We start from the raw sequence: 27,786 nt of genomic DNA on the forward strand, positions 1-27,786 counted from the left end.
CCTACCCCTTTTCTGTCCTCTCTGTCTTTCCTTAACAAGTTATAGCCCGGTATAGCTGTATCCCAATCATGATAATCCGTGAACCATATTCTCCATAATAGCAACAAAGTCCAAGTCTGCCTCCACCATTAGGGCTTGCAAGTCTGGGATTTTATTGCCCAAACCGCGAGCATTTGTAGTCTTCGCTTTCCAATATTCCTCTCTTGTTTTGTTGTTTTGTTGCACTTCCTAGTCACCTTTTCAGGTTGGCTGAGGTGACTGATTTTATTTTCTCCTTCCACTTCCTGTATTGCTGCTTGGGGGTGACATGTCAATTTCATTGGCCATTTTCTGATATATTCAAAAGTGAGCACTTTCACCTTTCTAGCATGCCAGTGGGCTAGCTGCAGGATCTTCTTATTTAACCATGAGGATAGAATTACTTTCTTCACTAGTAGTCCTATCTTTTCTATAAACCATTTTTTTACTCGGCCCTAAATCTGTTTACATCTTTGAAAATCCCGAATAACCAAATATGTGGATCAGCCGGAATAGATACCCTTAATAGAATGGAGCAAAACTCCCTTACTTTTTCCGAAAATCTTTGAATTTCTCAGCACATCCAGAAACCATGGAAGTAATTTCCTTCCTCCTTACTACACTTAAGACACAAAATTGAAGTACCCAACTTGGCCCTATATGCTTTCTCTTGCAATAGGTAAAATTATTGTAGGAATTTATATTGTGTTTCTCTTGACATGGGATTTTCTGTAATGTCATAATTGTGAATGAAACAAAACTTGAATTCTTTCAGTGACAAATGGAAAGCTGACCATATCTACTCTATTTATCATACCGCTCTATAATCTCATCTGTAGACTTTATGGTAGTTAAGACTTTAATATATATAGTTACAGATGGCTTCTTTACCTTATCTCCCATAAGAATCTCCTTAGTGGGGAGAGAGAACTTCTCTTGTAGCTCTTGAAAACTGTGAATAACGTTAGAATTCTCAACAAATAATTGCTGAATGCTTTTCAGCCCCTTCCTATACCAACCCTAGAAAGTGTTATCATCAACACCCGGAGGGAAGAGTGGATTATTACAGGAGTGCATACAAGACGAAACCCTGCTTTTATACTGTATTATCCTACAAAACAATGTCAAAGCTTTTCTGCAAGAGTTTACCAATAAGTGAGATCTTAAGTATTTTGGGATTTGCCCCGTGTCAATTAAAGGTAATACATTTAAAGAAATCACCCCAAACCAACTCTGTAAACATTCCCGATTTGAAAAGTGGGAAATATCACATATCCAATCTGCTACATGGCTTAACATGCAAGCTAAGTTATAGAGTTACAGGTTTGGACAGTTTAAACCTCCTTGTGCTATGGGCTGCATCAATATCCTCAAAGGAATTCTCGCCTTTTCCCCATTCCAAAGACCAAATTTTAATAAAAGAAATGAAATGCAAGGCTGGCTCAGCCGCGTTCCCTGTCTCAAAGAGCCGTCTGGTAACCTTACTTTAGACATAGCACTGAGAATCACAAAGCCTCTCTCCTCAGTTAAGCAGTAAATTGAGAAGAATGATAAAAATTAAAATAATTCATCACCAGGGCACTGAAGCTTACAAATGTGGAAGAAAAGGGGCAATGCCATCAGGACCAATTTTAGAGAGGGGTGGCAGGGAGGATATTGCACAGCGGGGATCTTTCCTGTTTGAAGGTTCCTCTGTCCTGCAAGTAATCGAGTTGAATATGGTCCTGCAGTGCCACCTGGTGCTTAGAGACATACAGGCAGGATGTGCATGCAGATTCCTCATTTTCAAGCAATCCGCATAGGCTAAAGTCTGGGGGAGATTTTTTACCCGCAAACTTTAGTGCCAAACATCCAAAGTGAAGAAATGCATATAAATACTCTGAAAATGTGCACGTGTGCACAAAACTAGTGCAGACGTTCACGCACAAATTTACCCCTGCTTAGGAAAAGGTGTAACTTTGTGTGTGTATGATTGCACGCATACTTCAAATGTTGAAAGTATGCAAGTAAATCCTGTCTCTGCTCCAACTTCATTCCCTAGAATACCTCTTTGTAAAGTGCATAAAAGAACATGTAAAATAACTTGTGTGTGGCATTTTATGTGCACACCGCCCCCCCCCCTCACTTGCAGGGTAATTTTTAAAAGGCTACTAATTAGTATAAACCTGGGGTTTTGCGCATAAAGGGGTACATTTTAAAAAACAGCACGCGTGCGTACTTTTGTTCGCACACCAGGCGCAAACAAAAGTACGCTGGATTTTATAAGATATGCGCATAGCCACGCGTATTTTATAAAATCCGGGGTCGGCGTGCACAAGGGGGTGCACATTTGTGCACCTTGCGTGCGCCGAGCTCTGCGCGCGCTGCTTGTTCCCTCCGAGGCTGCTCCGAAATCGGAGGGAACTTTCCTCCCCCCTGCACCTTCCCCTCCCTTCCCCTACCTAACCCACCCACCCCCGGCCCTATCTAAACCCCCCCTTACCATTATTGTAAAAGTTATGGGGTAGATTTTAAAATTTACGCGCACAGGGCACTCGCGAGCCGGCATGCCTATTTTGCATAGGCCGCCGGCGCGCGCAAAGCCCCGGGACGCGCGTAAGTCCCAGGGCTTGCTAAAATGGGCGGTTCGGGGGGGCGTGTCTGTGTTTCCGGGGCGTGTTCAGGGGGGCGTGTCTGCGGTCTGGGGCGGTCCGGGGGCGTGGCCGAGTGCCCCGACACAGCGGCCTGTGTTGGGGCCTGGCCAGCCAGCGCACGCAACTTACTGCATCGAACAAGGTGGGGGGGATTTAGGTAGGGGAAGGGGGGTGGGTTAGATAGGGCATAGTCTCATTAGCAAGGAGGCGCTAAGGTCACGCAAGCTACCCATGTGCCTCCTTGATATCGCGACCCCCTAATTTGGGTATTGCATGGCACCCCCCTTGCGGGCGCCATGTGCGCGTTAGGAAAGCGGGCGCTGAAAAGTCAGCGCCTGCTTTCCACGCTTTTTTATTGCATTGGACCCTTTATGTGAAAACAGCAACAAGCAAAGAGCACAGCTTAGCTACAAGTCTCAAAACCAATAGTACAGCTCACCTTAGCTTCAGGGAACAGTTACTCTTCAGACATAACACATCCTAGCATATGGGAACTCTCTCCACGCTCCCTGGGGCCTCCAGGCCCTGAGGTTTTATGCTCTGAGGAAGGGCTCCTTCTTCACCCAATTCCCTGCGGTTTTTCACCCTTAAGTAGGACCGGGTGGGATAGCTGTGCCCATCCTTTAAGGTAGACTGAGGGAGTTTCCTATACACTCCCTCATATACCTCCCCCTCAACTCAGCCTTGCCCGATGAATGTTTGCCTGTACAAGGGACAACTTTCGTGACAGGAAATCTGCATTCACATTCTCCTTTCCTCCCCTGTGTCGAATCCGCTAGTTAAAAGACTGCAGAATCAGGTACCACCGCATTACTCTAACATTGGATTCCTTATTCCTATTGATCGGTAAGAGCAACTGTTGGTCCATTATGAGCAGCAGGTAGTAGCATATAGCCTCTAAGGCCCACTTGACCTCTAAGATCTCCCTCTCAACATTTGAGTATAGTCTCTCATGTGGTGTCAGCTTCCAGCTGATGTATGCCACAGGATGTTCTTGGCTATCCTTCTGGGCCAAGACGACCCCCAAGCTGACCTCTGAGGCATCAATTTGCACCATGAAGAGTTCAGTGAATTTCAGGCTGATTAAGAATAATAGTCTCCTTCAGGGCTCTGAAGGCCTTCTCCGCTTCCTCCAATCACTGGACCTTCTTTGGTTCTTTCTTTACTAGTAGCTATGTGAGAACATAAGAAATTGCCATGCTGGGTCAGACCAAGGGTCCATCAAGCCCAGTATCCTGTTTCCAACAGAGGCCAAACCAGGCCACAAGAATCTGGCAAGTACCCAAACACTAAGAAGATCCCATGTTACTGATGCCAGTAATAGCATAGGCCATTCCCTAAGTCAACTTGATTAATAGCAGTTAATGGACATTTCCTCCACAAACTTATCCAAACCTTTTTAAACCCAGCTACACTAACTGCACTAACCACATCCTCTGGCAACAAATTCCAGAGCTTAATTGTGCATTGAGTGGAAAAGAATTTTCTCCAATTAGTCTTAAATGTGCTACTTGCTAACTTCATGGAGTGCCCCCTAGTCCTTCAATTATCCGAAAGTGTAAATAACCGATTCACATCTACTCGTTCAAGACCTCTCATAATTTTAAAAACCTCTATCATATTTCCCTTCAGCTGTCTCTTCTCCAAGCTGAACAGCCCTAACCTCTTCAGCCTTTCCTCATAGGGGAGCTGTTTCATCCCTTTTATCATTTTGGTTGCCCTTCTTTGTATCTTCTCCATTGCAACTATATCTTTTTTGAGATGCGGTGACAAGAATTGTACACAGTATTCAAGTTGCAGTCTCACCATGGAGCGATACAGAGGCATTATAACATTTTCCGTTTTGTTAACCATTCCCTTCCTAATAATGCCTAACATTCTGTTTGCTTTTATGACTGCTGCAGCACACTAAGCCAATGATTTCAAAGTATTATCCACTATGATGCCTAGATCTTTTTCCTAGGTGGTAGCTCCTAATATGGAAACTAACATCGTGTAATTGCAGCAAGGGTTATTTTTCCCTATATGCAACATCTTGCACTTGTCCACATTAAATTTCATCTGCCATTTGGATGCCCAATCTTCCAGTCTCACAAGGTCCTCCTGCAATGTATCACAATCTGCTTGTGATTTAACTACTCTGAATAATTTTGTATCATCTGCAAATTTGATAACTCACTCGTCGTATTCCTTTCCAGATCATTAATATATATATTCAAAAGCACCGGTCCAAGTACAGATCCCTGAGGCACTCCACTGTTTACCCTTTTCCACTGCGAAAATTGACCATTTAGTCCTACTCTCTGTTTCCTGTCTTTTAACCAGTTTGTAATCTACGAAAGGACATCACCTCCTATCCCATAACTTTTTAGTTTTCTTAGAAGCCTCTCATGAGGGACTTTGTCAAATGCCTTCTGAAAATCCAAATACACTAACCCACCGGTTCACCTTTATCCACATATTTATTAACCCCTTCAAAAAAATGAAGCAGATTTGTGAGACAAGACTTCCCTTGGGTAAATCCATGTTGACTGTGTTCCATTGAACCATGTCTTTCTATATGCTCTGTGATTTTGATCTTTAGTATAGTTTCCACTATTTTTCCTGGCACTGAAGTCAGGCTCACTGGTATATAGTTTCTCGGATCGCCCTTGGAGCCCTTTTTAAATATTGGTGTTACATTGGCCACCCTACAGTCTTCAGGTACAATGGATGATTTTAATGTTAGGTTGTAAATTTTAACTAATAGATCTGAAATTTCATTTTTGAGTTCCTTCAGAACCCTGGGTTGCATACCATCCAGTCCAGCTGATTTGCTACTCTTTAATTTGTCAATCTGGCCTACTACATCTTCCAGGTTCTCAGTGATTTGGTTCAGTTCATCTGACTCATTACCCTTGAAAACCATCTCCGGAACTGGTATCTCCCAACATCCTCATTAGTAAACATGGAAGCAAAGAATTAATTTAGTCTTTCTGCAATGGACTTATCTTCCCTAAGAGCCCCTTTAGCCCCCCGGTCACCTAACTGTCCAACCGACTCCCTCACAAGTTTCTTGCTTCGGATATATTTAAAAAGTTTTTATTATGAGTTTTTGCCTCTACGGCCAACTTCATTTCAAATTCTCTCTTTGTCTGTCTTATCAATGTTTTACACTTAATTTGACAATGCTTATGCTTTTTCATATTTTCTTCAGATGGATCCTTTTTCCAGTTTTTGAAGGATTTTTTTTTTTACTAAAATAACCTCTTTCTCCTCACCTTTTAACCATGCTGGTAATCATTTTGTCTTCTTTCCACCCTTCTTAATGCATGGAATACATCGGGACTGTGCATCTAGGATTGTATTTTTAAACAAAGTCCATGCCTTTTGAACACTTTTAACCTTTAAAGCTGCACCTTTCAGTTTTTTCTAACTATTTTCCTCATTTTATCAGTTTCCCTTTTTGAAAATTTAGTGTTAGAGCTGTAGATTTACTTATTGCCCCCCTTCCAGTTATTAGTTTAAATGTGATCATGTTATGATCACTATTGCCAAGTGGTCCCACCACCATTACCTCTCTCACCAAATCCTGCTTTCCACTAAGAATTAAATCTAAAATAGCTCCCTCTCTTGTTGGTTCCTGAACCAATTGTTCCATGAAGTAGTTGTTTATTACAACCAGGAACTTTATGTCTCTAGCATATCCTGATGAATAGTTAGGGATAAACTTCCTATAATATCCCATAAGGTCTAAAAACATTCTCACTTTAGTCTTCGTTTGCAAGACTGGCACCCAGGTGATTGCCTCGATCTTTCGGGTCTGTGGATGGACCTTGCCCTCCCTCCAGGTACAGCCAAGATATTGGACCTCTTGCCCACCTAGTAAGCACTTCTTGGAATTAACTGTCAGCCCTGCTTTCTTCAGACTGGTTAATACAGCCTGGAGTTGGCTAACAAGAGTCTTCCAGTCATGGCTGTAGATCACGATGTCATCTAAATAGATGGCGGCATATCTTTGATGTGGATGGAGCAAGCAGTTGATCAACCATTGAAAAATGGTGGCAGCACCTTGAAGGCCATACGGGAGTACTGTGAACTGGAACAGCCCAGCGGGTGTCGAGAATGCTGTCTTCTCTTTCGCCGAAGGCGTAAGAGGCACCTGCCAGTATCCCTTGGTAAGATCGAGAGTAGAGATGAACTGGGAGGATGCCAGACGCTCATTCAGTTCATCCACTCATGGCACTGGATAGGCGTTTAGTTTTGAGATCTCACTGTCCTTTTTGAAGTTGATAGAGAACCTGATGCTGCCTTCTGGCTTTGGCATCAATATGATGGGTGAGGATCAGTCACTGTTGGACTCCTTAATTATGCCGAGCTGGAGCATCTCCTTCACTTTGGTCTTAATGACGCAACATCTGGCCTCAGGGATCCAATAAGGTCACTGGCGTACCACCACTCCCGGAGACATAATAATATCATGTTGTACCAGTTGGGTATAATCAGGCAGGTTCAAGAAGATCTCTATTTTTCTCAACCAACTGCTTCAAGTTTGCTATCTGTATGGTAGTCAGCTCATCTCCGAAGGGTACTTGGGCTTGGTCAAGTTTCAGTCCGACTACTGGGCCAAATTTTCCATTCTAAACCATGCCACTCTTATGGCACCCATTTCTTCAGGAGGTTTATGTGGTATATTTGAGCTATGTTTTGTAGACCATAAGCCCTGTTATCTCCAGAACTTCATAGGGTTCTTGCCAACGGGCTAATAGTTTGCTTTCTGATGATGGAAGGAGGACAAGGACCCTGTCCCCCATTTGGAATACTCGCTGGACTATGGGGCAATTATAAGCTTGAGCTTGAGAATTCTGAGCCTTTTCCAGACACAGGCGAGCCACCTCCCCAGCCTTTTTTAAGCAATCTTGTACTCTGAGCACATAGCCCACTATGTTCTGTCTGGGATTCGCTTCCTCTTCCCAGGTCTAATGAGTTATATCCAGAATTCCTCTTGGCCTCCTTCCATATAATAACTCAAACAGGGAGAACCTAAATGAGCTTTGTGTACTAAGTGGATTCCAAACAGCATGTAGGGTAGTAGTATGTCCCAGTTCCTCCCATCTTCAGTCACATATTTTCTTAATATCTGTTTTAGCATCTGATTGAAACACTTGTCCAGGCCATCTGTCTGCAAATGATACACTGAGGTCCGGAAAGTCTTTACTTTGAACAAGGTGCAGAGTTGTTTCATGACCTTGGAGACAAAAGGGGTATCCTGATCTGTCAGGATCTCCTTGGGTAGCCCATGTCATGAGAACACCTCCATTAGGGCAGTCACTACTGCCAGGGTCTTCATGTTCCATAATGGCACTGCCTCCAGATACTTTGTGGCATAGTGCAATATGACAAGGATATACTTATTCCTTTGAAACATTCTTTCCAGTGGCCTCACAAGATCCATGCCCACTCTTTGAAAGGGGGTCTTGATTATTGGCATGGATATGAAAGATGCTGCCTATACTGTACTGTACCGAAACCTTTAAAAAAAACCTTAAAACTTGGGTCTTCTCTCAAGCCTTCACTTAACCTCGCAGACCCTACTTCCCGGCTACATCTCAGCTACCTCCTCCCCTGCAGATTGTATATACTGTATATATTGTAAATAATGGTTATTTTTAGCGTAAACAAGTGTTAACATTCGATTTTGTTACCATACCTCGCATGCACCTGACTTTGCTACTCCAGCCCTTTCTCCCCCCAGTTCTAGCTCCCTTTCGTTACATGTAATTTCTTATTTCCTAAAGTTATTGGTTACCCCTGTTCATTTTAAACCAATGTGATATTCACTTGAATGCCAGTATAGAAAAGTTCTAAATAAATAAATAAATAAATAAATAAATAAAAATATACCCCAGCAGGTTTTATGGGCTGAAAGGTAGGGCAGGAATGACATACAAGTGGACCTATTTATGAAGGCCCAGCCAATAGAATTGTGCTAGAATCTTTTCCTGGGTCTTTTCCTCCCCCAGGTGGCCCCCAGCAGGTGACTGTGTGCTAACTACATAACCTACTATTGTTAGAGCTTGGGCACCAGAAGTTGTTCTACTTCCCCTACCATTTCCCCTTTCTGACTCTGTACAATAAATACCCTTTCATTGCAAAATAGGGTGGGACAGAGTCTGCACTCTGTGCCCCCGGGACTATCCTCCCGTCCACCCGTTGTACCTGTTTGAGGGTTCACTTTAAGGATGCATCCTCCCTCTGAGCCCACCTAAAGTTCCTCGGATCAGGCCGTTCCCACTCCAAGAGGCCCAGTAAAACACTCGGGGCAGGTGGTTGTTTTCCCTCTAATTCTGACTCCTCCTCCCCAGGTGGCTCTAAGTTAGCAGCATAAGTGTATTTGTCCTGACAGCGCTGCTGTCATGCCTTATGATTCTTAGAGTTCTTTTTTTTATTTTATTTTTATTTGCATTTTTATAAATGAATTACAATAATAATTATACAGATGTATATTGGTAAATATCTCTTATGCAGTTCTATATGAAGTTCTCATCAAGATTTATATATACATCCATTAAGAAATATAAAGAAATCAGAGATAATTGATTATTAAGTAACTTAAAATGAAGCAGTAATTAAGAAATAATCATATTCTATACCATTGTCTAAACTCCTTCGTCAAACACATTTTCTTTCCAGCTCTATGCAGAATCTAGGAATGTGAATCAAGATATATACGCAATTGATCTGGTTGATTAAAAATATATCTCGATTCTTGATAACTAATATGACACCTACAAGGGTATCTTAAGAAGTACTTTGCCCCTCTATCTAGTACCTCAGCTCTCATAGCTATAAATTTCCTTCGTCCTAATTGAGTAGTACGTACGTGCTATATCAGGAAAGATCCTGATGCGTTGGCCATAGAAATCCTGGTTTTGATATCTAAAGTATAACCTCAGTACAGAATCTCGTTCAAGCAGAGAAGAAATTTGAATTATCAAGGTTGCCCTTGATTCTATATTCATCTCGTATGATTTTTCTAAAAAATCAGTAAGATTAAAATCTGTTTCAACCGGATTCTCTTGCTTTTGATTACTATCTAGAGTCTGAGGTTGCGGGAGATAATAAATCCTCGACAAAATAGGAATAGCTGACTCTGAATATTTTAGTATATTTTTCAGATAACTATTAAATACATCAGTTGGGGAGGCCAAATGTATCTTAGGAAAGTTTAGCACCCTAAGATTAAATTTCCTAAACTGATTCTCTAACATCTCAAACTTATCCTCTTGCATTTTCTCTGATTTTATTAAAGTAGTCTGTATTTTTTGAATATCTTCTGCTTTCTTTTCTAACAAATTAACAGTATTGTTAATTGTTTCTATCTTGTTCTGTATCAGTGTGTTTTTATTTAAAGCTTCCTGTACTGTATCTGTAAGACTATTTATGGATTTCTGCATCATAATCAACATAGTCCTGAGTTCTTCAATTGTAAATTTTTTGGGGGTAATTACAGAAAAATCCTTAAGAATCCTTGTTTGCTGTAGATTCTCAGTTCCTTTCTGCACAGATGTCCCTCCAAATTCATTTGTAAAGGAGGTAAATACTTCATTCAATTCCCTGGAACCTTGTTTTTCTAGGTTCTCCAAGATGCTTACTAGTCCTTCAGCTTCTTTCTGGGAATCTAACAGAGTGATACTTGTTTTTATCTTAAAGTCCTGATTACCAGGATCTAGCTCTATCTTTCCAGATGGGGGGTCTGGTGTTGCTGGAGCACCGGGACTTAGAGATATTTCACATGTCTGGGAGTTCAGCTCCTGCTCCTGGCCCGAACTACCTGCGACTTCCTCCGGTGTAAATTAAGTTCTTTGAAAACAATCCACTATCCGAGGTTGATTTAGTTGTAGAGTTGGAGTAGAGGTTAAAGAAAACTCTTTCACTTTTGCTTTCCTCTTTATATGAGGCATAGCAAAGAAAGAAGGAAAAGACTAAAGCAGTATAACGCAAATATAATTCGTATAGAATTACCCCAGTAGTGATTGTATTTCAAGTTGACAATTAACAATAAACTGTTACTTATCTTCCCAATGATCTCAAAACCGCTGATAAAAATAACCAAGCCGTTCCACTCCGTTCCAATCCGGCGAAGCCGGGCAAAGCCGCATGCCCCTTAGCCGCGCGCGGCTTTGACGTCGCGCTGGTGGCATCGCACCGGCGACATGCAGATTTTATGGCAGTCCCAGCTCCTCCCACTGACGTCAGAGAGGCGGCAATTTCAAAGAAAGAAATCCAAAGGAGAGGCTCACCACAAGCGGACCCCTCAACTTCAGCAGGAAATAACTCAGCGGCAGCTTGTATGCCGGCGACGTACAGATTTTGTGGCAGTCCCAGCTCCTCCCACTGACGTCAGAGAGGGCGGCAATTTCAAAGAAAGAAATCCAAAGGAGAGGCTCACCACAGGCGGACCACTCAACGTCATCAGGAAATAACTCAGTGGCCGATTCTTAGAGTCCTTATTGAAGAGATCAGGGTCCTCTAATGGAAACTCCGACTCCTCAGGGGCATGGCAGGACACATCAGCTGAAAGCTGTTTCCAAAGAGTCTTGAAATTCAGGCAGTCCCAACCAACAATTACAGGGTAGGGCAATCAACTGACTGGGGGTCCTTAGGCAAACCCAGCTGGTAGGGTATTGTCAATGATCCCCGTTGATACATATCAGCGTCAGCACTTTTCATAATCAATTTGGATCAGTTTCAGCAAATTTATTTATTTATTTAAATGTTTTATATGCCATCATTCCATGTGAGAATCACTAGTTCATAACAGTTTACAGGTAAATCATTCATAAATAAAATGAGTGTTATAAGGTGGATAGACATTCATAGAAATGGAAGTAATACAATGGTAGACTTCTAACATAAAAACAGAGCTGGATTAAAGAGTGAGCGAGGGGGGGGATATTGTTCAATTATTAATGTTATCTGAGTCATAGGGAACTGGGTGTTTCAGACAAGTAGAAGGCATTTTTGAATAGCCAAGTTTTTAAGTCGCTTTTGAATTTCTTTTTATCTGTTAGTGTTCGAAGTTCTTCTGGCATGGAATTCCATAGTTTTGGGCCGATGACTGAGATCACTCTATCTCTAGTTAGTATTAGATGAGAGCTTCTTAAGTTCGTAATTTCTAGGAGTCCTTTGTTCTGTGATCTGATAGTTCATTGGGGGATGTGAGGTTTAAATGTTATTCCTAGTAGATCATTATTGTTCAGGTTAATGCTCTTGTGTATTACAGTTAGAACTTTATAATATATTCTTGACTGCACAGGAAGCCAATGCAGAGCCATCAGAATTGAGGTGTTATGGTCAAATTTTCTTGTTCCAGATAATAGTCTAGCCATGGCATTTTGCAGAAGTTGCAAGGGTCTTAAGTAACTAGTTGAAAGACCTAGAAGTAATGAATTACAGTAGCCGAGGTTTGAGAAAATGAGAGATTGTAAAACTGTTCTAAAATCTGTTGTGCTTAGTAGAGTTTTCAATCGGCTCAAACTCCTCAGATCTAATTATTTTGCTTATGTGGGCTTTCATTGTAAAATTTTCATCGATTTGGACCCCTAGATCTCTCACTTGGATTGCAGGGGTTACTTGGCAACATCCGAGATCTATTCCTGAGGGTATAGTTTTTTGTGAGTTGCGGCTTAACCAAATTATTTCAGTTTTTTGGGAGTTCATTGAGAGTTTCCATTGAGCTAGTTTTTCTTTTATTTTAGTCATATATTCAGAAATTTGAGATGTTTTTTCAAACAATTTAGTTAGAGAGAGATATAGAATTGTAGATCATCCACATATAGGAAGAAGTTTAAACTCAGGTCAGTTAGCAATTTGCATATGGGCAGCATGTAGATATTAAATAATGTTGCTGATAGTGCTGATCCTTGTAGAACACCAGTTGTGCTTTGGAAGCTGTTGGACAAGTAATTGTCAAGTTTTACTTGGAATGATTTATCTGCGAGGAAAGAGGTGAACCATTTTAGTACATTTCCATCTATCTCGATGTTTTTTAACTGTTGGCATAGCAGGTTATGGTCAGTAGTTTTGAAGACAGCTGTTAGATCAATTAGGACTAGGCAGTATGATTTGTTTGAGTCAAAACCTTGTAAAATGGGATCAGTTAAGGAATAGAGATGTGAATCGTGTCCTCGATCGTCCTAACGATCGATTTCGGCTGGGAGGGGGAGGGAATCGTATTGTTGCCGTTTGGGTGTTTAAAGTATCGTGAAAATCGTGAAAATCGTGAGCTGGCACACTAAAACCCCCTAAAACCCACCCCCGACCCTTTAAATTAAATCCCCCACCCTCCCGAACCCCCCCCAAATGCCTTAAATTACCTGGGGGTCCAGCGGCGGTCCGGAACGGCAGCGGTCCGGAACGGCCTCCTGCAATTGAATCGTGTTGTCTTCAGCCGGTGCCATTTTTCAAAATGGCGGCGCAAAATGGCGGCGGCCATAGACCAACACGATTCGACTGCAGGAGGTCGTTCCGGACCCCCGCTGGACTTTTGGCAAGTCTTGTGGGGGTCAGGAGGCCCCCCCAAGCTGGCCAAAAGTCCCTGGGGGTCCAGCGGGGGTCCGGAAAACGATCTCCTGCCGCGAATCGTTTTCCGTACGGAAAATGGCGCCGGCAGGAGATCGACTGCAGGAGGTCGTTCAGCGGCGGTCTGGAACCCCCGCTGAACGACCTCCTGCAGTCGATCTCCTGCCGGCGCCATTTTCCGTACGGAAAACGATTCACGGCAGGAGATCGTTTTCCGGACCCCCGCTGGACCCCCAGGGACTTTTGGCCAGCTTGGGGGGGCCTCCTGACCCCCACAAGACTTGCCAAAAGTCCAGCGGGGGTGCGGAACGACCTCCTGCAGTCGAATCGTGTTGGTCTATGGCCGCCGCCATTTTGAAAAATGGCGCCGGCTGAAGACAACACGATTCAATTGCAGGAGGCCATTCCGGACCGCTGCCGTTCCGGACCGCCGCTGGACCCCCAGGTAATTTAAGGCATTTGGGGGGGGTTCGGGAGGGTGGGGGATTTAATTTAAAGGGTCGGGGTGGGTTTTAGGGGGTTTTAGTGTGCCGGTTTTCCTGCTTTCCCCCTTCCCCCGATTTACGATTTTTTGACGATAAATCGGGGGAATTGGTATTGTATCGTGGCCCTAACGATTTTTGACGATTTAAAATATATCGGACGATATTTTAAATCGTCAAAAAAACGATTCACATCCCTATTAAGGAATGAAGAAAAGTTTTGGCTGAGTGGTTTTTCCAGAATCCAAATTGGTTAGGATTGGTTATTATCTTCAAGGTGATTTTCCAGTTGGTTAAGGACTGCTTTTTCAAGTATTTTAGCAATGAAGGTTAAGTTGGAGATCAGGCGGTAGTTATTCCAATCATCAGGTCTTCCACATTTATTTTTTTAAATTGGTTTTATAGCTTAGCTGCCTATTTTAGTCCTTTGGGCATATAACCGTCCTCAAGGGTGAGGTTGACTAGCATTGTGATTGTAGGGTTTACTGTCTGGTTTACTTGTTTTAGAAGGGTGGCTGGTATCGGGTCAAGAGGATGTGTAGTAGGTTTTAGTTTGGTTATAATTTTGCTTTTCTCCAGTTTTGATACTCTGTCAAATGATGACCATTTATCTTGTGCAGATGGATCTTCTGTTCCTATTAGAGGGTAGGAATAAGTGATTTGTTGATTCAGCATTTTGATTTTTTTCTGTTAGTGCTGTTGCATAATCATTATATGAAGATTATGTAAAATTGATGTTCGCTATATGATGTGAAGAAGGGTCTTTAATTAGACTCTTAACAGTTTCAAACAGAAGATTTAAGTCGAAAATTATACCATGTATCTGTTTTGCTTAATATTCATTTCTTGATTTGTTTGTTAGTGTTCTGTAATGGGATAGCTGAGATTTGTATCTTCTAAGTGATTCATCAGTAGGGTTTTTTCGCCATCTTTTTCTAGTTTTCTTAATAATTTTTTGGACTCTTTCAGTTTTTCGTTATTTTTGTTTATAGTTTTTGTTTGTATGGGGCTATGTTCATCTGCAATTTCTTTGATCATATTTTCCCATGAATTAAATGCATCGTAGCAGCTGTTTATCTTTAAATCATAAATTTGATCTCTAATGATTTAGTTAGTGTTTCTATTTTTATTTTCTTTCTGAATGTTATGTTGTTTTTCATCTCAGAGTATTTAGTTATTAGTTTTTTATATATGAGATCAGCCTTGTTATATGGTGGTCAGATCATGGAATTGTCTTGTATTTAGTACTTATTCTGTAGTAATAAGGATTTGCGAATATTAAATCAAGTATGTTGCTAACTTTGTGTGTGGCTTCAGAGATGTGTTGAGTCTATCCTAAGGCTTCCATTGCCTCAAGGAACAAATCACAAGCAGGAGATCTTGGTGAAATGTTTACGTGTAGATTAAAGTCTCCTAAGATTATTGTTGTTTCTGAAGTACGGAATTCTTTTATGAAGAGTTCGATAATGGGTGAGCAATCTTTTTGGAGTAAGCCAGGTGGGCAATATACCAATCCGTTATTAATTTGTTTTGATTTTAAGATAGCTACTTCATATGGAGGGTCAATTTTGATTTTCTTTAGTGTTAATTTGACTTCTTTTTTGCAGATTATTAGTAGGCCTCCACCTTTCCTTTTTTGTTGAGGAATATGGAATAGATCATAGTTAGGATGAGATAATTGGTGGTTATTTAGCCAGGTATCAGCAACACCTAAGACCTGCCGGCCCTGAAACCTATAGGCTCAACCTGAGGGGAATGTGAGCTGGTAAAGGTGAAACTCCAGCTGAATCTCTGCTTTGCCCGGGTCCACCTGCCAATAGTGGGGATCTGCAGAGCTCATTCCTGTAGACTATGTCAACCCTGCCTCGGCCTAAGGGTCCATGAACATAACAGGAGAACCATGATATAACTGGTAGCACTATCAAACCCACGTTAAATGGTATCAAAACACGATAAAAGCAATATTTCTGTATTGTAGTGTTTATGAGAACTAGATTGTGGACGATCAAGTATTACATAAACATTGAAGAAATCATTAGTCTTTTCTAATATGATTACATCATGGACTTTGGACAAAAAGTGAAGTGAGGAAATAGGATTGTAGTTCAACAATGACAATGGATCTTTTCTTAAGCCAGGTCTGAGGCCTACTTAAAAGGCGGAGGAACTACCTTAGATTCAAGTGAAAGATTACCGATTCTAGCTAGGGAGTCATTAATATCATTGCGCAGAAATTTTAGAACAGTGGTTGAACAAGGGGGCAAGAAGAATTATTAATTTTACCAACTACCAGCAATACCAGCTTGGACGACACTAAGAAAACGCTTGCCAAGGTCTCATCTTCAGGGTGGGAAAGTCTAGTGGCAACAGATACCTCTGAGGGAAAGTTATTACATAATTGTGCACTTTGTTGTGGAAAAATTGTGCAACTTCATCGCAATGTGTAGAGTAAAGGATACTACTACAAGAAATGTATGGATCTTTTGATTACCAATCAAATGTTGTACAGTAAAAAATAACTCATGAGAGAGACAGCATATGTGTGTGTGAGAGAGAGATGGTATGAGTAGGTGATAGAGCAAGTGGGAGAGAAAACATGTGAATGTAGGTGAGAGAGCATGTGGGTGAAAAAGCACATGGGAGAGAACATGTGTGGGGGTGAAAGAGCATATAGGAAAGAACGTGTATGTGAGAGTTTGAGAGAGTATGTGTCAGACAGCATGTGGGAGAAAAAGGAAGGGTGTGTGAGAAAGCATGTGAGAGAGAGAGCATGTGTGTGTGTTTGTATGTGTAGGTGAGAGATAGTGGAGAAAGTTTGTGTGACCCCCAACCCACTAATCTAGGGTAATCTCAGAGTGACTGGAAATCAAAAGTTCCCAAGAATGGAGAGTAGGAGATTTTGAAATCCTTATTAGTTTTATTGGGTATTATTTAATGTGTCTGCTGTTTTGAAATATTTTATTTGGATAATCTTTAAAAATTTCTAAATTAATTTTCAATTAATGGATGTTATTCTATTCGTCAGCTGTTTTGAAATTTTCTTTTTATTAGTATGGTTTTACTATCACTGACATTTTCTATATTTCTTGATTTTATTGATGTTTTCTGAGGAATGGAGGTGATTCTGTTTTTCCATTGTTGGACTGCATACAGAGTCTGTCTTGTTGCGGTTTCCAGTTCACTTTTTGTCTGCACATTTCTATTTACTTTACTTTTCTCTTTATTCTGTATTTGGTGAAGGTCTGTCTGTATTCTGCATTTATGACTGAGGTGAGTATTCTATATCAGCTTGGCTTATTCTGTTTTCCTAATAAGAGGTATATTGGTGTTTTTTGACCTAGTATAATATTTGTAGTGTTGTCTTTTCATAGGTAGTGTTGTTACTGTTTGAGTGCTGGCAGTTAGTTTGGTATGGGAGGTTATTAATTTTACTCATGGCTTTCTGAAGGCCAAGCCCACGCTCAACATGTATTACAATAGGCCATTTTGTTTTACCTGAAGCTCCCTCCTCCATCATGTTTGATGATTGTATAATTACTATTGTTTCTCGGGTTCAAAACTTGGGTGTCATCTTAGACACCCATCTTACTATGTGTCCCCACATTAAATATGTGGTTAAGGCTGCTTTTTCTAAGCTGCAGATGCTCCACCGACTTAAACCCTTACTGCATCCACCTGATTCTCATACTATATTGCAGTCCTTAGTGCTTACCGAATTAGATCACTGTAATCACGTTTTATTGGTCTCCCAGCATCATTCCTTTGGGCTTATCAGATAGATCAGAACTCCGCAGCACAAACACTGACAGGTTCCAAGATGCGGGACCATATCACACCAGTTCTTTGTTCTTGACATTGGGTGCTAATTCAGTTCAGACTCAGGTATAAAATTGTCACTTTCATTCATAAACTCTTGAACCAGTCTACTTCCCCCTGGGTTAATACACTGTTACGTATTTATAAGCCTTCACGTGTATTAAGATCTTCTCATTCTAGCCTTCTGGAGAAACCCTCCCTCCACTCTGTGCATTTGGGGGAGACACATGACAGGGCATTCTTTGTTGCTGGTCACATTTTTTGGAATGCTTTACCAGAATATTTATATATAATCCTCTGTTTAAATACCTTAAAAAAATCATTAAAAATGTATCTGTTTGCACAGGCATATGGCGAAATCTAGCAGCAAATATATTATATTAGTGCTCTCTCTGGAGGTAGTAGGCCTTAAGCTTTTATATGGTGTTTTCTATGGTAGCCTTTATGTTCTTTTACATAGTATTTTAAGATTGCAGAATGTTTGAGACATTCAGCTTTTATTTGTTTTATGTTATTATTTGATTTTATGATATGTAATGTGCTTATTATGTATTGCCTTATTGCTTTTATGATATTTGGTCTTATTTATTTTACTAATATCTATGTTTTTCTGTACTCCACCAAGAACTTTGGATCAGCACATGTCCTAAATGTTTAAATACATTAAAAAAATGAATAAGGTACTGCAAATCTATCTCATGCATGATCATCAGAGCTGTCCAGAAAATCAGCCTGCTTCAGTGCGTCTGCAGATCAGGGATTGGCCCTCATTTCCACTGCACCCGCTCAAGTAGAATGGCTTGGCTGAAAGCCGCTGCCCTCTGCCCAGATGAAAGTGCATGTGCCTTTGGCTGTATTTAGAGGCAAGGCTCCTTTGGGTATGTTTAAGTCAGGTTTAGCAAAGCGGTGTACAGACATTCACTTTTTTTAATGCAAGTGCAATATTTTGCCCCCTACTCAGGTGCCTGCATAAATAGGGGATATGACATTAACAGACGATTTTAGAGCACAGACACTGAGGCTGCTCATTTTTAAAGGGGAACAGAACTGACTGCATTGTGACCTGGGCTAAAAGTGGCCACACACACCACAAGCAACAGGGGCTATTCACAATTGCCCTCAGAAAAATGTATCCAAGTGATGAGGAGAGATGGGACTGTGAAAGGGTGTTTCTGTTTGGATTGTTTTGATAACCGGGATTTTTTTTGCATAAGAATATGCTGTGGCTTTATAGAGATGTTCTTCATATAGGGAAGTAGTTTAAAGAAGATTTGGGAGAACATGGGAGAAAACCAAAAGTTCCCTGAAGAGTTCTAAGGAGAATTTGAAATGGAAGAGATTTTATTGATGTTTATAGAAATCAATGGTGTATTGTGTTGTTACTGTCTATCTCTATTATTATGATTTATCTATGCTTTCTTAGTGTATGAAATATTTTGTAAGCACACAAAATGTATAGGGGATGTTCTAAATATATGAATTGCGGTGATAAAAAGTATATTGGCTTTCAAGTGATATCAATCTGTATAATCTTTTTGCAGTTTAGATAAACGTTATTTGTATGTTTAATCTAACTTCTTATTTAAAGAGTTAATTTTGGAGGTATAAAACTGCTTATAAAATATATGCATTATTGGCTAAATTGAACCCATTTTGGCGGGTTGGACATAGAAATGGGTTTTACGTGCTGTGCCCTCTTCAATGAAAATCTGAATGGCTCAGGGCCACAGTGCAGCAGGAAACATTTCTTCACAGCTCTGGTGCAGCAGAAAAAAAAACAAACCATGCAAACTAAAGCAACAGAGATGCAGGTGCAGCAGTAGCTGCACAGGACCCGACTTAGCAGGGATGGATCTTAGTCCCTGTTGCCACAGTCTGCGGAGCATTCCTACTGGTAACATGTTCCTGCTGCTCACTCACCCTCACAGTCAGAAAGTTCCTCCTAACGCACCGTCTGCATCTCCCCCGCTCATTCCTATCCCTTCTCAGCAGATGATGGGGTCTGCATCTCCCCCGCTCATTCCTATCCCTTCTCAGCAGGCGATGGGGTCTGCATCTCCCCCGCTCATTCCTATCCCTTCTCAGCAGACAATGGGGTCTGCATCTCCCCCGCTCATTCCTATCCCTTCTCAGCAGACAATGGGGGCTGCATCTCCCCTTGCCCTGCTCCACTTCCAACTCCCCCCCCCCCCCCGCTTACCAATTTGTGTAGATTGTGGTGATGGTCTGCTCCCCGCTGGAGCTCAGTGGCTGGGTTTGCTGCAGGAGGGCACTGCGGATGGCGTGGCTCACATCGATGTTCGCCAGGTGCGCAAGGGAGTGGACGGTGGTGATGTATGCACCCAGGCTGGCCAGTACCTCCGATGGACGTCGGATTTCCTTTGTGCTCTGGTTGTAGCTTAGCATCCAGACAATGGCTCTACAGAGACAGACACAGCTTTACTGAAGGGGAGGTGTAATGGGGAAGCACTGAAGTATCCCTGAGGTACGGCTAGCCTGATGACCCAGCGTTTTAATCCTCAAGCTGGGAAGACAAGACTCCCATGAACTTGAGGCACCCAAGTATGAAAGTAATAAGTAATTATCATTGTTTATGTAGCTGAAGTGTACACAGCACTATATGAAATAATCTTTATGGTTCAAATGTCTCTACCCCATAAGCTTACAATCTACATTGGGCAAGTTAAGTGACTTGCCCAAAGTCACACAGCAAGAAATGATTGGTGGTTAGAACTTTTAAAAGGGCCTGTGGTGGGAAATTGCCCGCGGCATCTTCTGATGACATCAGGAGCCACCCCGTATTTAAGGCTCCTCGGATACTTCAGCAATAGGAGTAGTGATTTGCCTTTGCATTCCTGGTTCCTGATCCTTGCCTCCTGATTCCTGTTCTACTGTGTGTCTTTGAGTTCTTGTATCCTGTTCCTGGTTCCTTCGCAAGTCTGGTCTTATTCTGAATTCTTGTCTTCTTGGTCTGCCTTCTCTCGTCTGTCTTCTGCATCTCATCTGTCCTGCTGTTCCTCCTCTCCTCGCCACTTCAGATTGGACTCCTGGCTCTGACTTCGGATTGTTCCTTGATGCTGCTTGACCTCCGCCTGCCTTTGAACACTGCCTGCTCATCGACTTGCTTGAACTCTGCATGCCCAGACCTCTGCCCGAACCGCGACACTGAACGAACTCCGCCTGCCTCTGATCACAGCCTGCACCAGTCTCTGCTGCCTGCTGCTGGCCCCGACCACTGCTCATACTGACTCCGCTTCTCTCCATGCTGGCCTGTAACACCCTACGTGACAGATCAACATCTCCACAGAGGCTCGTGCCTAAGTCCAGCTGGCCCTGGCACTTGAGGGCTCAACTTAAGGGGAACGAGGGCTGGTATTGGTGAAACTCCTGCTGTGCCTCTGCTCCAGCCAGCTCCGCCTGCCGACAGTGGGGACCTACAGGGTTCCTCCCTGTGAGTTGTGACAAACCCACCTCGGTCCAAGGGTCCACTTCTGCAACATATTGCCAAGGCCATAGATCTAGCGAACCTTTCATGCCTCCAAGCCATTCCTTGCCTGGCACACAAGATCCAGCAGCAGCAGCAGTTTCTTGAGTTCCTGGCGGATTCCATGGAGCAACTCAGTGCCTGCCTGGGTGCAACGGCAGCCTAAGCTGCTTCTCTGCCTCCTGCAGCTGCCACAGCACCTGCAACCATACTGGCTTCGCCCATGATACACCTACCAGTTCCTCCCCAGTAGCTGGAGATCTGAAGCCGTGCCGTGAGTTCTTGAACTAATGTTTCATGCACTTCTTCCTCCAGCTGGCACTGTTTCCCAATGATTCTGTCAAGACTACCTTCATACTCTCTCTTCTGGATTGGAAAGCCTTGGCCTGGGCCTCTCCCTTGTGGGAGCATGGGGATCCCCTTCTGAAAGATCAGCAACAATTTGTCAAGGCCTTCAAACTCATTTTTGACAAATCCGGCTGACTTGCCACAGTAGGTAGGACCTTCTACACCCTCATTGGAACAATTGGCTCTTAATGGATTATGCCATTCAGTTTCGGACCATGGCCACCTTGGTCCAAAGGTCCACTCCTGCAACAGTGATGTACCTAAAATCATTGCCAACTTATGGACTACAACATCTTTGGATAATTCTTAATGCTGGTACAAGAAAAAGGTACCACTGTCTGCTCCTGTTATGCTGGTTGACCCTTGGACCGAGGGGGAGTTGGCATTACTGGTGGGGAGGAGACCCACAGGTCCCCACCATTGGTAGGTAAGGCTGATGGCAAGCAGAGGCCCATCTGGAGCTTCACTACTACCAGTCCATGTTCCCCTTAGGTTGAGCCCTTGGGAGCCGGGGCTGGCTGGACTTAGGTGGGGTCTCTGCGGCGATGGGAGTCCTCGTGTAGAAATGAAGCTGGCGCTCAGGCCGAGGTCTGGAATGAACAGCAAGCTCTCAGTCGGGGTCAGTCTATGGTTGAGACAGGCTGTGTGGCTTGTGGTCAAAATTCAGGAAAGGGTTGAGGCAGGCGGTGTAGTTTGTGGTCAAGGTCCAGGCAAGGGTCGAGGCAGGCAGCTTGTAGCAAGGTCGATGTCCAGTCCGAAGTCAAATCCAAGATCAGTCTGAGCAAAGAAAGAAGGCGAGGAACACAGGAGGCAGGAAGGAACTCAGGAACGGCAATCCACTACTCAGAAGCGAGGAGACCTATTGCCAAGGCAAAGGCTTGAGGCAGGATCAAGCCTTATACAGTCCTGGATTGATGATGTCATCAGCTAGGGCTGCAGGCTTTTCCCGCCACAGGCCCATTAAATTTAGAAGAGGGGCACATGTGGGCGCCTAGGAGGACACTGGGTGCAGGAGGAAGTTGGCGATGTTCCAGCCACGAAGACCTGGAAGTGTTGGTGGCACCCTGGCTGTGAAGATGAACGTGGCAGCGGCTTCTAGCTGCACAGATGGCTAAAGACATCGGCAGCAACCACGCTGTGAAGAAGCGGGAGTCAGTGGCATCGGGCTGGCGGCTCAGGATTGCGAAGAAGAGCGGTAGCGGTGGTGGTGGCTCCCCGCCGCAATGAGGAAGCCCAGGGCTGGCCCAGCTGCAATGGTGTAGTATTGGATGAGTGAGGATCTGTGGCCGGCAAGCATAACAGTACCCCCTCCTTTAAGCCGCCCTCCTGAGGGTTTCAGCTTCCTGGGATGGGAGGTGCAGAACTGCTTCATCAGGTTCTTATCTATAATATTGGAGGCAGGCTCCCAGGTATTCTCGTCTGGTCCGTATCCTTCCCAGGAGAGGAAATACTCTCATTTCCAGCCACATCTTCTCACATCCAGAACTACCATACCTGGTACGTGGAATCACTCTCAAAGGCAATCTCCTGTGGCTGAGGCGTCTTCCGAGAGGGCCATGAGAGTATCAGGGGTTTTAAGAGAGCGATGCGGAAGGAATTATATATCTTCGAGGATGCGGGTAAGCAAAGTTGATATGTTACTGGCCCCAGTTGTCATAACACTATAAATGGCCCGATGTACCAAGGAGTGAGCTGCATCGATGGAACTCGGAGTTGAATATGACGGGTGCTGAGCCATATCCTCTCTCCTTGTTTGAACTGCGGTGAGGATTTACAGTGGAGGTCAGCAAATTTTTTGGCCTTTAGGCCCGCTTTCTGCAGCATCTGCTGCATATGGCTCCAGAGTTTTTTCAGCTCTTCTGCTGTCTTCTGAGCTGCCGGTGAGAGAACTGACAGAGGAAGCGTAAAGGAGGTAGAGGCAGGGGAGAAGCGTCGGGAGAAGAACGAGCATGGGTGCAAGGTATGATTGGCTGAGTGTTTGCTAAGGATTGCACCAACGCCGACGTCAGAAGCGTCCACTTCGATGATGAAGGGTCGTCGGGGATCCGGGTGGTACAAGCACGGCTCTTGGAGAAACGCCTCCTTGAGCTCTTGGAAGGTGGTCACTGTTCAGGAGACCACTGTGAGGGGTTGGCTCCTTTTCAAGTCATGGCTGTGAGTGGAGCGGTCAGTGTAGAGTAATGGTGAATGAACGACTTGTAGTGGTTAGTGAAACCCAAGAATCTTCACAGTGCCTTAAGACCTGTGGGTTGCGGCCAATCCCGGATACTCTTGTTTTTTTGTGGATCCATTTGGAACCCCCAGCTGGAGACCACATAGCCTAAGAAGGGAACAGACTCCTGGTGAAAGGAGCATTTTTCCAGTTTTGCATATAACTGGTTGTCTCTCAATCTTTGTAAGACGTCGGCGACATTCAAATGATGTCTCTGTAGATCTTGCGAGAAAACCAGAATGTCATCCAGTTATACCACTACACAGCTGTAAAGCATGTCCCTGAAGATTTCATTCATATTTTGAAATACTGCTGGGGCGTTGCAGAGGCCAAACAACATTACCAAATACTCAAAATGGCCGTCGCGGGTGTTAAATGCGGTCTTCCATTCGTCACCCCGGCATATCCTGACCGTTATATGCTCCTCTGAGGTCCAATTTAGTGAATATTTTGGCTCCTTGGAGCCTGTCAAAAAGCTCAGAGATTAATGGCAATGGGTAGTGGTCCTTCAGGGTGATCTCATTTAAGCCGCGGTAATCTATGCACAGCTGAAGGGAACCATCCTTCTTTCCCACAAAAAAGAACCCAGCTCCAGTGGGAGATTTAGAAGGCTGGATGAAGCCTTTCACCAAATTCTCTTGTATATACTCAGACATTGCTTTGGTTTCCATAGGAGAAAGTGGGTACACCCTTCCTCTGGGAGGTACGGTATTGGGTAACAAGTTTATGGCGCAATCAAATGAGCGATGAGGTGGTAGAGTGTATACCACTTTCTTGGAGAACACTCACTAAAAGAGGAATACTGCCGGGGGAGACCTGGAAGGGAAGTGGTAGTCGTCAGACAAGGCATAGGAGTTACGACTTCTAAGCACTTCCCATAGCAGGATTTGCCCCATTAGGATAGTTGTAAGGTGCTCCCAATCGAATTGTGGTGTGTGCATTTGTAGCCATGGCAGTCCAAGCACCACAGGGAATGGTCTCCATGTGTAGTGACCCAGTGCAAAGTTGAATTGTCGTAGTGGAGAAAGTAAATTCGCCTGGTAACGGCTCACCGTGAATTGAAGACAGTAGCAAGGGTGTAGGCATCCAAGCGGTGGGGATTTGTAGGTGTTCCACGAGTTGTCTGAGTATAAAGTTCCCACCGGCCCCGGAGTCGACCAGAGCTAGAGTATGAAACACTAAGGTGTCCGCGTTAATGGAGACAGGTAGTGTTAGTGGAGGAGATAGTGTGGTCAGGCCTAGGAGGACTCCTCTGGAGGATCTTAGGCCTGGGAGTTTTCCGGACAGAGTGGACAGGAGGGTACCGCATGACCTGGCTGGCCACAATACATGCAAAGACCTGATCTTTGCCGATGACGTCTTTCTTTTGCAGATAGATGACTGCGACCCACGGGCGTAACACAGGCAAGGTTTGAGGTAGGCGGCGTAGCTTGTGGTCAAGGTCCAGGCAAGGGTTGTGGCAAGCAGCATGGTCGATGTCCAGTCTGAAGTCAAAGCCAAGATCAGTCCAAGGAAAGAAGAAGGAAGGCGAGGAATACAGGAGGCAAGAAGGAACTCAGGAACGGCAATCCACTACTCAGAAGCGAGGAGACCTATTTCCAAGGCAAAGGCTAGAGGCAGGATCCAGCCTTATAAGGCCTGGATTGATGATGTCATCAGCTAGGGCCACGGTGGGCTTTTCCCACCATGGGCCCTTTAAATTTAGAAGACGGGCATGTGTGCGTGCCTAGGAGGACGCCGGATGCAGGAGCGGTGTTCCAGCCACAAATATCTGGAGGCGTTGGCAGCACCCTGGCCGCGAGAAGGAACTTGGCTGTGGCTTCCAGCCACAGATGGCTGAAGGCGTCAGTGGCTGAAGGCATCAATGGCACCCAGGCCACAAAGAAGCAGGAGTCAGCGGCATTGGGCTGGTGGCTCAGAACCGTGAAGAAGAGTGGCAGCAGATCCCCACCGCTATCAGGAAGCCCGGGGCTGGCCCAGCCGCAATGGTGTGGCGTTGGGTGAGTGAGGCCAGCCGTGAGGCTCCATGGACAGCAAGCGTAGCTCCTGCCACAAACCTAGGCTGTATCCCCAAAAAAAAGCTCCACCAAAGAGTGAAAAAATATCAATAGACTACAAAAGCATACTACCACTTACAAACCTAGGCTGAGCAGGAAAAAGACAGAAGAATGAGATTAAGGTACCTGTTGAGGCGCATCTCCAGGTGAAGGCTCAAGTACTCTGTGGGCGTAACGATGTGCTCAAATACACTCAGGCTGGAGACTGTGCTCAAGGTCAAGGAGAGTTCAGATAGGTTCACATGGAGCTTGTCCAGGCTGGGGGACAAACAAAACCAAAAAGAAATACAATAGAACCGTTAGATCTGTCTTCCTATGAATTATCAGTGGGCAGCCTGGATCTTTTTTTCTGTCCAAGATTCCCAAGCACATGACAAGATTAAGGAAATCACTATAAAGATTCTCTCTCTCTCTCTCTCTCTCTCTCTCTCCAGATTCAGTATTAAGGAACCTGTGAGTGTGCTGGAAGGAGAAGGAGGTGGAAAGATCGTAAAGTGGGAGATGGAGGTGGAGTATGTAGGGAAGAGGGTAATTGGAAGAGGGGATAGGTGGGGAAGGGAGAGGAATCTGGAAGGAGCAGAAGGGAAAAGGAGACAGAAGAAAAAAGCAGAAGGGAAGTTGAGAGTGAAGAGGAAAGGGGATGATGATGCTTCGTACCATCTCGACCATCGCACCATCTTTTTAAAATCCCATATATGCCCTTCTGGATCATGCATGAAATTCAGTCAAATTTCTTTTTCCATGTATGGTCAGATTAAAAATAGGACAATTCTGCATCCTTATCTTGCTTAAGAAGGACCTAGGACAGTTTCTTAAAAACCCAGGACTGTCCCTTATAAAGCAAAACACCTGGTCACCCTACAGCCTGTACATGTGAGAGGGAATGTGCATAAGAGTGACACAAGTATGAGGGCATGCATGCATGTATGCATGTGCATTTGTATGTACAGGTAAGTATTTTTGTTTATATGTCTGTAGTTACTCCTTCCACAGTGCTAACAGATCCATATTTATAGGTCTGTCTGGAGAATTTTGGAAGTCAGCAGGACAAACCTTGGCATTTAAAATACCCCACCCTGCTGTCTACATTTTTTCTGGGCAACCTGTCACCAAGTTTGTCCAATTACCTTTAGATCAGATATTCAGCCTGAATGCATAAAGTTAACTGGACAACTTTGACTGGACACGGACATGGCCAGCTGAATATGGCCTCTAAAGGAATTTGATGATATTTGAGCCTAGTGACTCGGTTCTATCAATGTCCCAGTGGATGCAGTCACTTTCTAAGAGGCTGGCAGGAGGAAACGCATACCATAAAAAGATGCTGTGATAAAGTGCACTTACGCAGGTAAATCCTATGGACAATTCAATTGACCAATAGGATTGTAGCAATTTTCAAAGCCCACTTCCATGGGTAAAGTGCATTTACACAAGTAAAATCCAATTTTAAGAGTGTAAATGCTTTTGAAAATCATGCCCTATGGTATTTGAAAGAGGATTCATAAAATAATACATTGATATTTGTTTTATTACATGATTGGATTTGATATTTCTGTTAAGTGTTCTTTGTTTACTTTTTACATGATATTGGGAATTTATAAACCGCAATAAATATAAAATAAATACAGATTAATAAGGTATTTTATAATGTCAGTAAGTGCTTGAAATAATTAAATTTAAATATTTTAAAGCATCACTCATGATGCATGATGACTGTTGCAGGCAGCTTAGAAATCCATTGTCGGGTGCATTGTAATGCATTATTTATTGATAAGAGTACAACTACTAGGGCCTACACCTGTATGCCTACTACCCACCCATGTTAACCTTGGTTCCCCATCCCCCCCCCCCTCAAAAAAAAAACCAACCAGTTCTGGCTACACCACTGTTCCAAGGGGGTTGATGTAGGAACAATGTCAGGAGGTATTTTTTCGCAGACAGGGTGGAGAATGCCTAGAATGTCATCCCAGAGGAGATGGTGATGATAAGGCCAGTGGCAGACTTCAGAAAGCATGGAATAAACACAGAGGATCCCTAATCACAAGAGAATGGTAATGAAGCACTGGGCAGCCTTCGCTTAGTGACGGCTGCAGCCTGGGTCAGCAATAATATGGCTGAATTGTGCTTCCTGGAAGGTATGGGGGGTAACCTGCATGGAGCAGCAGTTGTAACC

General features: G+C 43.6%; 1 protein-coding gene across 1 annotated transcript in view; it reads right to left on the reverse strand.

Annotated features, from left to right (window-relative positions):
• NCKAP1L (NCK associated protein 1 like) overlaps positions 1-27,786 on the reverse strand; it is a 231,139-nt gene that overhangs the window by 88,025 nt on the left and 115,328 nt on the right. Inside the window, 2 exon segments of the mRNA XM_029595128.1 lie at positions 19,713-19,931; positions 25,740-25,871. Coding sequence (XP_029450988.1) covers positions 19,713-19,931; positions 25,740-25,871 — 351 coding nt within the window.

Source organism: Rhinatrema bivittatum, chromosome 3 (genome assembly GCF_901001135.1).
Source record: "Rhinatrema bivittatum chromosome 3, aRhiBiv1.1, whole genome shotgun sequence".
In the NCBI taxonomy this organism is placed as follows: domain Eukaryota; kingdom Metazoa; phylum Chordata; class Amphibia; order Gymnophiona; family Rhinatrematidae; genus Rhinatrema; species Rhinatrema bivittatum.